The following is a 12096-nucleotide window of genomic DNA, read 5'->3' as shown; positions in this document are numbered from 1 at the left end:
CATCCACCCTTTTGTGGGTTAACGTGAAATGGTGCCGGTTCATGAGCAGCTAGTTAGCCTCCAGTAGGTTCAGCACCAACTGCTTGGGTGACATTTGGATCTGGTGTGAGAGTGTTGTAGGCTGTCACTAAACAAGGCTAACCCTCTAGACTAGGAGATAGCCACAAGACCATAGGAAGCATTGTTGCATGTCTTCGCACGCGGAACCTCTCCAAAGCAATTTCAATAAGTGTATACTATGAAGAAGATTCTATTAGGGCTTGTCCTGACCGAAATAACAGCAGGCAGTTGTATTCACTGGTGCCTCTAGTTCTACGGCCTATGCTCATTCACAATCGCTGAAGTCTACAATCACTTCCGCTCATATCGATCGGTGCCATTATAAAGTGAATGCTGACCTTGACTCACTATTTTGTTCTATTCACTAATCACTTCAGGGCCATTCGAGATCTAATAGCCCTGAAGCTTTGGCCATCTCACTTCCATCCTTCCTTTAATGCCTCTCATGGATTTTCCATGCTCATCGTCTTCTTTGTACCTTCGATCAGCAACAAAGTCAGTCCAACTCACCCCCTCGGACATTCACCCAACAAACACCAACAAAAAGAAAAGATATCCATCGTGACACAACCCCTGAGCAGGTAGTCCCACCTGAAGCACCTAAGCCTGCAATGCCACCCCTTATCCCCGTGCCACTGGTAGTTGGCCGACCTCGCCCTCGAGTCAGAACACCAACAATGGCATCCTCTGTTGCACTCACTCCTTCATTCCACCCTTTTCCTCGCCTCCCTTATGAACTTCGCCTGGCCATCATTGAGGAGTACCTCCAGGGCATAGGATACACGAAATCATCTCTGAGAAACTGGCGCCCAACCGTCCTGGAAGATGGGATCATCACGGCATTCCAGACGTACGGGCCCCCTGAAGAACCACTGGCAAGATACGCTACAATCGACAAGCAGTGGAAGTCTGTGGTGGAGAAGCACACATTTCATACGCTCGCCCTCAATGTGGCTGGTATTGATGATCCAAACGTCCTCGACGACCTTGAGCGGATTTGCGTTGGGGATCGCATTGACGAAATCTCGGAGATTGAGCTTTCGATTGTCGTCGATAATATTGGCAGTCAGTACTCAGGATCATCGACCGACCTAATGAATGCTGCTACCGACCAGGGCAGCGAAGCCGATACCGATGATGACACCGAACCCTCCATCGTTCATGCTGAGCGCGTGGCCACGGCAGCTATCGGCCATTTCTTCCGCATTGTGGCTGGTTGGACACGTGGCCAGGAATCGCTCATCCTCAGATTCAAATTCTTCTGCCAGGGACCAAGGAGGAGCCGCCCGCTCAACGTAACTCGCCTGGCAATCGACTCTTCCAGTTTTCCTGAGGTTCTCTGTATCGGCTCTCTCTATATGCCTGAAGAAGGCTCCTACTGGATAATCAAACCGGAGTCTACGTTTCAATTGCTTACGAGACTCCCGAACGTGAAGCGTTCCAGCATGAAGTTTCATGACGACGACCTTGCATCGCCGGACATCATCAAGATCGTCCAAGGTGAGTGTCCCGGTGTCTTTCAATTGCCTAAGAATACAACGCTGACAATTCTGCAGAAGGATCTTCAACTCCTAGCTTCTTAGGATCCAAACTCAGTGCACTCTGCCTCCGGTCGACTGCCGTATGGCACGAAAAACATGATCCTAGCTTGTACACGCACCCCTCGCTCCAACTGAGCCAGTCGATCTTTTCCATGACCTCTAGGCTCGAGGAACTGTACATCGGCTACGTGGTCGACCTGTCAGCCTTCCTGAGACAGGCATGCATCGTCAGCAGGAGCACGCCGCGGAGCACACCGGCCTGGCCCAACTTAAGGATACTTTTGGCCGACGGTGTCTCCGGCTCGAGCCCTTCGGACGACCGCGCCGTCGCCGCCGAGTTCTACGACTCGGTCACGGAGGCCCTACCACACATGCCAAACATAACCATGTTCGAGGTCGAGCTTACTTCACCGTTTCATGTCAATGAGAGATTGTACTGGGATAATGCTACCATCTCCATAAGGGTGCCGCCTCGAGATGACCGCTCGGCGACGCGGGACGGAGAGCTAGTCCTGTGTGGTGCCGAGCCGGACCAATACACGGTGGATGCGTGGCAGCAAATTGCACGACGACAATGGCATTGCAAACTGACTCGGGTTTCGTGCTGGAGCTCACCTACGCTCTAGGGCAGCCGCTCGAGCGGTCAGTCCAACGTGGCAGACACCCACGGTACCTCGAGGAACGTGTGACAGCTACAAGGTCCATGATCTATTGTTCCACGAGATACAAGCGGCTCGACCGGGGCTCAAAGCCATTCGAGGTCTACGGCGGGGAGGTAAGTCAGGGTCTGCACATTCGGCCCACCCCCTAATTCGGCCCACCAAAACGGTCCTCCTCACCACACCACCCTTTTAATTAAAGTTACTTTAAATCATTATTATTACCCATAATAATGTATTTCTTTGCATTTATAATATCTTTAAAAGCATTTATTTTTGCTAAGTTATTTTTAATTATATTAATATTAATTTATACTTTATATATATACTTAATTTTAATAAATATAAAGTTTAAGCTTATTTTAATCTTTTTTTTTTTAAAGTATTATAGCTATTAATTTATTTTTAAAAACTTAATTTTCTTATAAAAGCATTATTAATTATTAATCTTTCTTATTATATTCTTTTTAAATCTTTTTAAAAAGTATTTATTAAATTATAATTAAGTATTTTTATAAATTATAATTAATAAAAGTAACTTATATTTTTTAAAATATTTTAAGAATTAAAAAAACTCTTTTTTATAGCTTAATAAATATTAAAATAATTAATTTAAGTTTTTTAATTTTTATAATATTATTAAAAATAAATATAAATATTATTTTATTAAAGTTTTTAAGCATAATTATACTTATTAATAATTTAATTATATTAATTAGCTATAAATTAATTCCTTATTACTTAAAAAGCATATACTTTTCTTTAAATGCTATAAATTTTACCTTTTAATAGCAATAAAAAAATAATTACTTTTTAATATAAGTATTATTAATATAAAAGTTTAAAAAACTTATTTTCTTTTTATATATTATCTTAAGGTTAAAAAATACTTTTAAATTAAGAAATTATAATATATATAAAGTATATAGTAATAAATAAAAGTAATAAATTTTATATAAAAAGTATTTCCATATAAACTTTAAAATATAATAGCTTTTATACTTATTTATTATTAATAAATGCTATTCTTTAAAAATATTTAGCTTTATTTAAAAAATAAAGATCTTTTATAGCTATTTAAATATTATAATATTATTTATTTAGCTATTTAGCATTATTATAAACTTTTAATTCTTATAACTTTTAAAAATCTTAAATTATTATTATTAAACTAACTTTCTTTTAAAAATAATAAAGGAAAGGTATAATTTACTTATTATAAAAATATATTTAAGGAAAGAAGTTTATATATATAATTTATAGCTTTTTTAAATAATAACCTTTCTTTCTTTAAATTTTAAAATAATACTATTCTTTTCCTTATCTTTAATTATACCCTCCTTATTAATATTATAATAATTTTCTAAGTAAATATTTATAATTATTAATAATTAAAGGAAGTTAAATTACTTCTTAATTATATTTATTTTTACTTTATTTACTTAGCTTAAAGTTATTTAATAGCTTTATATATTTTAAATCTTAAGATTTTTAATAAAAAAAGCTTTTAATTAATACTTATTAAAAGGTAATTAATATTTTTAAGGAATGGCTACTTAAGCTATAAAAAACTTTATTTTAAAATATATTATTAATAGCCTTAATATTATTTAATTAATTACTTAATTAAATAAATATATTTCTTAAGTTTATAATAACCTTATTTAAAATTTTAAGGTATTTAAATAGCTTTAAGCATTATAATAATAATTATAAAGTATAATTCTTAAAATATCTTAATATAAAAAGGCTTTTTAAATATTAATGCTAGCCTAAATTGCCTTAAATGCTATATTTATATCTTTTTTTATATATAGCTTTATAATTAATAAATAATAATATATTAAAAGTTTAAAAAAAAGAAAAAATTCCGTTATAAAGAAAATACGTGATATATAATGGGGTGGACCTAACGCGCACACGGGTGTGGAGTGGGCCGAATCAGGGGGTGGGCCGAATGTGCAGACCCTGACTTAGTGCCTAGAATCTAGGCACACCTGGGGCAGCGATGGACGCGAATGGTGAAGGACAGAATTTGAGATGGTGACGGGTCCTTTACAGACAGATGCTGTCCATCATCATGGAAGTACTTGCGCTGGGGCTACGGCGCAAGTAAACGAAATAGATAGGAGGTGTGGTTTCTTTTTTGGACGGATTGCTGTGCTGGCCCTGCTCATAGGAGTACAGATCGTGGTGGTTGCGGCTAGAGCCCCATCGACGGGCCAAGCCTGAAGGGGTGTGGATCAGATCACCAATCGGGAGCTTCTAGATCCCTCCTAGAATGAGGCCAATAGACAAGATTTGACGTCACTTCACTTTGATTGGCCTCCGCAAGCAGGATTGTGACCTCAAATGACGATGTCTTTGAACGCCACACAACGGCGTGGCGCATGACTGACAATTTGGTGGCTTGTGGTGTGAGTAGCACAACGGTGATCAACATCGAGATGAGTATTTAAGCTGCCATTCGATACACATTATTTTCCCTTTCAGACCCAGGCCTTCTCTCCACTATCATATAGTTCCCAAGCATAACACTATAACATCAACTGAAATCCTAACAATGGCTCCAACCAAGGGTGAGCATTGATTCTGGTGTGACGAGCATATCGAGGGCCCGATACTAACGGCTCTGAGCCTGCAGACCCAGAAGCGACCACTTCAGTCGAAGACCCCCTCGAGAAAGCCGAGGCCAAGAAGGAGAGCGGACAGGCTGCCCAGGAAGGACTCAAGGGCGAGGCAGCTCTGGATGAGGCCATTGCCGATGCAGGCGGAGATGACGTTGATCCTGAAGCTACTTCCGCAGCGGACGATCCGCTTGAGAAGGCGGAAGCTGCCAAAGAGAGTGGCTAAGCCGGTTGTTGATTGACAGTTGCACCCGTTTGGAGAATGAGGAATCGCAGCCTGATCACTCAATGACGCAGAGCTGAACTCTCGTCACGCTTGACTGCTTGTCAGACATTGGAGATTCCGCAGACTTTGTGGGGATTGTCGCATATGTAGTTGACAAAGTATGACATTTATTTGGCCCTCTGGATGGGATATCATGCACATTGTGTACAGTGTCACCGCTGCTCACCACTTAGCACTGTGAGCAACAATGTGCCCAAGGGGCGATCCATGGAGATTCAGCAGCGCTTCTCATTTTTAACCAAAAGAAATGTGCATCCCATGGGGTCAATGATCCAATGCAGAGCGACATGTCGATAAAACGCTCTTGCAAGGTTTATGTGCTAGTCAGGAACTGATCGAGGGAAAACGCTTAGGCATCTTGACAAACAAAGCAGCTACATGTGATAAATAGCTTTCCATAAGACAATGATCAACAAACTTAGTGGAGCAAGATTTTCTTAACAAGTGGTGACGCTGAATGCATCAAACAATAGAAATATGGTGTTTGCAAGGGCAAACAGAGAGGCTTTAGTAAGGAGTGAGCATTCTGCTCTTTTAGTCTGCTTCGATTTGCCAGAATGCCTGAGATGACCTTCAGAGGCATGGTATGATCAACTTTGAAAGTTAAGTGATTGAGCGAACCGATTGAGGGAACCATGACCCAAAGACCCAGGGCCTCGTTTGAAGTGACCTGCATCCAACTTGCTCGTTTTCCTGTGATTATTGCAGTCCCTGACAATTGCTGCCACCGAGCCTGGTGACTCCTTTCAAGGCATGCCAGTTCCCTCCACAGTGCTACTTCATGGACAGCCTTGCAGCGATCCAGACCTCAAGCCTCTATCACTTTGACCTATATCTACTTCACTTGATAAAACTGACTGCATGAAAAGCATCCAACTTTTGCCAACTGTCCATTCCAGCCAACGTACCACTGACAACAACCATCCAGTCGTCAGCAAAATAGAACAGCACAACACAACAACTGGGCTGAAGAATATGGAGGGCAGCTTAGCCCCTTGCACCAGAAAACACTCACAGCGTGTCGGTCGAAGGAACAGAGACACATGTGATCGATTCACCCGGAGAAAAATTTTTGGAATGCATACGGTGGTCTCTTGAGAGCGTAATAGCGTAGGTCTCACCTAGCTTTCATTTGATTGCTCGAGGCATGCTAGACACAGCACTCAAGCGTCGTGCTTTCAGGCTCGCAGTTGGAAGTATCACGACAACCGGTAGAGTAATGGGGCGCATTGGTCAGGACGTATGGTGCCTGACACCCAGGACTTTCCTGGGTGCCGATCTGAGGAATGCATTGGTCCCGCTTGACTTCCACACGAGTTGGGGGCGGGTTTGCCAGTGCGAGGGTGGCACAGAAGAGTGCAGAAATGACGGCGACAGTCTTCATATTTACTTCCGATTCTCTGACTATAATCGGCAGTAGTGGTTGAATCTGGAGTCTCTTGAGCAACTGGCACAAGTAGATGGTCGATTGGTCGTTGAAATGTCACCGGTCCATGGCGTATGGGGCTCCTCGCCAGCTGCCTGCAGACCAGGACGTGCGGTCTTATATGCATGGTCACAAGTGGGAATTTGGATACTCGTGGATCAGGGGACACATCCCGTTCAGAAGCCCACCATGTTCACTCTTTGATAACTTGGCTGGAAAGTTATTACCCATCAGCCCCACCATGCTACGCTTGTTAAATGACCATGAATTTCCTTCTGTGGATGCCTGTATGAGCTCTTGACTCGGAGCACACACGATCAAGTGCTGTTAGAGCAAGCATACATAATACTAGTTGTCTCGCATGTCCAAGTGGCACCGAATCCCCAAATACCGTCTCACAAGTTATGGCAATTACAGTCAACACTTTCCGTATTATTTTCACCTTGTGCACAATGACAGCCAACGTTCCAGTACAGAAACCTACACGACAGTGTTGGTGGTAATTTCAGGTCAACTTTCATTTGAGCGAAACCTTAGGTTTTGGCCTGGCGAGTCAGCAGAGGATTGAAGAAGATCCCATTTCTGCTGAAAACTCGTTGATCTTACTGCAATCCATTTACGACCCCTATCAGTTTGATACTCTCATATGCAATCAAAAGTATCAAAAAGACGCTGAAGTTGCGCACTTCACCCCCCCCCTTTTTCCTCAATTTCCTCTTTTTTAAATTACTTTTAACATTTACACACCTGATACATATCTAAAAACCAAAATAAGAGTAGTTCTATAATGAGAAAAGAAAGCGCTATTATATGAGATAAATTTTAATTAGATTAAAGTTAGTTTAAAAAACTTAAAAATCAACTTGTATGAAAAATAAGGGGATGTGAACTGAACGGACCCACTTTTCTTGATACTTTTGATTGCATATGAGAGTATGCAGGAGCACATTCATCAAAGTATCAAGCAGGGCATATTTATCAAATGTTTATATTCCAAATTCCAGTGTATTCTTTCGCATTCTTGTATGCACGTTTCTGTCCGTTAGGTGCAAGGTTTATAATAAGCACGAGTGTGTGTCGAACTAGAGACGCTCTCTCTGCAGCCCTCTGATGCCAGGTTCTAGTTTGGCTTCATCGACATGATAGAATACGCATATGGAGGCCAGTGTGGTTGCATGAGGTGATAAAAGCCAAAATACTTGCTGAACAAGCTTCTCGAGGCTTGTCAATCCTTAGGACCTGTTACAACACTGCAATAAACCAAGTCTCAGCCGATCTGGAAGGGATAACTCAGAGCCCATTCACCATGCAGTCTGTCAATCGGATCTTCAGCGATTTTAGTAATGCTGAGTATCTTTACAAGTCAGTAACTACCTCAACCTGGAGTTCAAGGAAGCATCACTCCTTGGGGATAAAGGTCAGGTCACATGAGGCAACCGATTGTGTTAGCCTGCAGGAAGCTACTCAATCTTGCTTATGAATACGAGCATTGAATATGTGCCACCCAAAGTGATGTACTGTTGTATGTGATTGTCCCAGGTATGATTGCGTGTGGGTGTGTTAGACCTTCATCATGGAAAGAGATCCAAGTGGAGTAAGTAAGCAGGCACTATGGTAAGTAACGGCAATCTATCACGTGGTGTGCACCACGGAGCGTGGAAAAGAAAAGATCTGACACGAGGGATGTTGGTGCGACTGTGGAAGATATCTTCTTGTGAATGTTACTGTGCGCATATTGTTGAGGTCCAGTTGGCTGTTTGATATGGGTCAGTCTCACCCTGCACCACAAGATTTGACACAATGGGTTGAAATCACTGGGGAGTTTATCAAAGCAATAATTGAGAAATTTCGGCTTGTCATTTTTGTACATAGACTTTGTGGTGACAGAACAAACAAAGGCATTGTAATCTGGCAAAGTAAAGTGGCTGTTGTCCTGAATGCGATATTGCTGACTCAAGTTGTTCCGTAGACCAGCTGGCTGGGGACAGTCTTTTAACAGTCATATAGTGCCCATTTCACTACAGATGTTGCTTGTGATATGAAGGTTCTTCTAAATTATACAACCCCTCTTTCACTGATATTCACTACATTAAGCAGGTAATCCCCCTGTGGCCATAGTGTCAGCTATGGAATGCTGCATACAAGGAATTGATTTAATGAATGTTGTAGTGTGAATGCATCTGCTAGTCAATCAACCCTCAATGCTGAACAGAAAAGAGCATGAAGTGACTGGAGTTGGAGTAGTGGACATTGCGAGGAATTGACGCAACAGCTGGTTAGACAGGGAGGCCGAGAAACATCTGGAAAGAGGAACTAAACACTGAGCTCTAGCATGGCCGAAGAAGACTTGGGCTTGCTCAGCACACAGGCTATGAGAAATGTCATTGAGTGTATTAATTGATCGTCATTGCAGCTTCATTTCATACAATGTGTGTGATAATGCCTAATGCTGGACGTTTTATGAAGTTACTGAGCCTGGCGAATAATGTCTCAGAGCTGCTTGTACTGACTGACGGAAACTGTGACGGTAGACCAAGTCAAGGTGTTTTGATTTGAAAATGTACAATGACTGCTGGCCTTGTCACATTTCTATTCGTGACTCATGTACCATCCAGAACGACTGGTTCGTTTATAGTGCTTGTTTTTAATAGCCATGATGACTGGTGTGGCCTCAATTGGGTATTGTGTGTGACGTCAAACGGAGATGAATGTTATAGGTTAATAAAAAGAATGAATATATGCGATCAGTGTACCACAGTATTCATCAAATCTCAATTCACTTCGATGCCCGTGTGCAATTATAAAAGACCAAATTCCCACCAGGAACTTTGGATTTTGAAACGACAACAACTTTGCATGCAACATCCACATCCACCACAATTCTCTACACCACTGTGCGAATTATTTATGGCAGCCAGCAAGCAAACGATGGCGGCCTCTCAGATCCATTCTTCATCAACATCAGGATTTTCCAAGTACCCTGAGCTCCCAACAGAGCTGCGCCTCCAGATCATTGAAGACTGGGTGATCGCAGCCTACAAGCCATGGGAGATGTCGAGACGTCTGGCAGAGTTTGCAGCCATCGACTCTCAGTGGAACCGAATCGTCGAGCGGGTCCTTTTCAGAAACATCGGCATTAGCCACAAAGACCTCATCAAATTCGGAAAGATATGTGGCAAACGTCAAGAACTACTGAAACGAATCACTTTTTCTATTTCAGATCTCCATCACCCGGAGTTAACATTGGCCATGGTGGAGAAACTCGTTGCCGGCTATCTCTCACAGCTTTTCCATGTGATGAAAGACTGGAGCCGTGCAGATAGGGGACCACACGATCAAATCAAACTCCTCATACACGTTGCCCCTTGGCTAATGCTGGAATCTACCCAAGACCTCGCATCTAGCCTCTGCTGCGACTTTACAAGCCTACCCGAGGTCTCAGTCATTGGGACTTTGCGTGCGAATCAGCGTGGGTGGTCGAAGTATCAATTACATGATTCTGCTCTGGATTCTCTGCACGAGAAGTTGCTTGGTCTCCAAAACGCAAAGCTTGAGATTCCATGTCGAGCTCTTCCACAGGAGACGATCAACGATGCCAGCAGTGAGTACATTAATACAACCACAGAAGATATCTGCTTAAAACATGTTAACGAAATCTTTCAAGACAGGATAATTGCATTCCATGCAATTAAGCCGAGTCTGGCCAAGCTGAGCATTTTTCACAGAGATATTCATTCAGGTCGTCTGGTTGAGCACGGAAACCGGATCACCATCACAGAAGCGTTGACTCCACAGGTGTCGCTTTGGAGCAATAGCTTGGTATGCCTCAAGCTCAACTCTGTCATGGACATAGCCCAATTTCTCTTGACCGCCAGCGGATCGGTGTGGCTGCGCCTTCACAGGCTGGATCTGACTGGATTCCTGGACCAGGACGACGGTAGCTCCGAAAGAGCTGTGGACGACAGAGAGCAAGCCTCAAGCGATCTTCTTCGGGGGCTTATTGCAGCCTTGCCAAGCATGCGAAATCTGACCAGAATTGGTGTCCGCCTCCGAGACCTCCGAGGCCCCATAAGGTGGCACCCGCCCTGCCTTCTGGGCATGGACCTGACCCCGAAAGCCAATACCGAGTGGCCTGATTGGGTGCCTGGATCCCTACGTCTTGCGTACCCCAGCAAAGACCCGATTGTCCCTTGTGGCTCACTTCCAACTTCAGTGAGTGGCATAATCAAGGCACATCATGTCGCATTGGCGGGACATCTAGTGAAGGAGCTGCAAGACACTGTGTGGCAACAACGTCGACTGGACTTGGCAGTCTTCTGTTGTAAAGAACATCCAGAAAGGGGGTTCTTCGAGCCTGGACCTTCCTGTACACAATGGAATAAGGAGACAGATTCCTGGGATCCGGCGTTCAAGAACGATATGGATGTGCTCATATACGACATGGGCCAGTACTGGTTGCAGACCTGAGCAGCGGGTGGTGATGAAGATCGGGGGCTTTGCAAATGCAGACTTTGGGGTTTGTGTGGTGATCCTGTGGTCCTGGGTCTATGGAAAGGAGCAGAAAAATGGAGTATCACGGGAGTAGGGAGAGTGAGGGGGGTTTGATGAATTGGTAATCGGACTGATAGAGGCATTTCACAAACCAAGCATGACAGGCTAAAGCCATGCCAAGTCCAAACTGGTATCCAAACTCTTTGGAAGACCTCTCGATCAAACCACAATGGACCTGTATTCATTAATTACCTTCCAATATCATCAATAGAGACCATTAGGCCCTAAAATCCCACTCCGTCGTAACCACCAGCGCGGTGCACAGTTGCCCTGCAGAAAGCAACCTGTCTAAGTATCCCAATGGAGTAGGAGTGGTGGAGGGCCAAGAGAACTGAAGTCCACAATTAATCAGCAGAAATTGGCAGACTTCTAGCCAAAAAGTACGCCCAATCCCTGCAGACATTTTGAGAAAGATATCTAGTCTACTCGGCTCCTTGGTCTTGTGACCTACGGGTGAGACGAGTTTAAACTCCATCAGCCATATCTTTGTTTACATAAATTGGTAGCTGGAAAAATTATGAAGATTTGTCATGGGCGGAAATGCTCTTCAATTGTTGTGGACCACTCGATTCGGGTAAGCGCTGGTCGCTACTTTGTTGGCTATGGTTCACAGGCCGGCAACTTTCGCATGGCAATGAAAATCTTCATCCTATTGTCCTTCCTCCTCAATGGACAAGAGGACCATAGCTCTGAGCTGATGCTAACATATCGTACGGATGCTAGATACTACGTAATTACTTCCATACCTCGGCCTTGCTCTATGATAGAAGGAAGAGAGAAATGGTTAATGTGGCCTCCTCCACAAGTCATCCCATTACCATTTTCAATACCTCAAGTCTCTGTTTCACATCTATGAGGAATTTAGTGAGGGTTTTGGCCGTGAGATCCATCTAGGCATAGTCTGCAATCCAATGGAGCTCCCAACACTGAGCATTTTGCCCTACGT

General features: G+C 43.2%; 3 protein-coding genes across 3 annotated transcripts; all 3 read left to right on the top strand.

The window, feature by feature from the left end:
* Positions 1-737: 737 nt before the first annotated feature.
* On the top strand, positions 738-2227 carry INS49_015792 (uncharacterized protein; the record flags this gene model as incomplete). Its single annotated transcript, XM_043176470.1, has 2 exons — positions 738-1560; positions 1617-2227. 2 exons carry the CDS (start codon positions 738-740, stop codon positions 2225-2227), a joined length of 1434 nt encoding a protein of 477 aa, XP_043019925.1.
* Positions 2228-4823: 2596 nt separating this feature from the next.
* Positions 4824-5113, top strand: INS49_015791 (uncharacterized protein; the record flags this gene model as incomplete). The annotated part of the gene is made up of 2 exons (XM_043176469.1): positions 4824-4839; positions 4905-5113. 2 exons carry the CDS (start codon positions 4824-4826, stop codon positions 5111-5113), a joined length of 225 nt encoding a protein of 74 aa, XP_043019924.1.
* Positions 5114-9527: 4414 nt separating this feature from the next.
* On the top strand, positions 9528-11066 carry INS49_015790 (uncharacterized protein; the record flags this gene model as incomplete). The annotated part of the gene is made up of 2 exons (XM_043176468.1): positions 9528-10200; positions 10264-11066. 2 exons carry the CDS (start codon positions 9528-9530, stop codon positions 11064-11066), a joined length of 1476 nt encoding a protein of 491 aa, XP_043019923.1.
* Between the last annotated feature and the right edge of the window lie 1030 nt (positions 11067-12096).

This window comes from Diaporthe citri (assembly GCF_014595645.1).
Source record: "Diaporthe citri strain NFHF-8-4 chromosome Unknown scaffold_9, whole genome shotgun sequence".
Taxonomy (NCBI): domain Eukaryota; kingdom Fungi; phylum Ascomycota; class Sordariomycetes; order Diaporthales; family Diaporthaceae; genus Diaporthe; species Diaporthe citri.
This window is presented reverse-complemented; position numbering and strand designations above follow the sequence as displayed.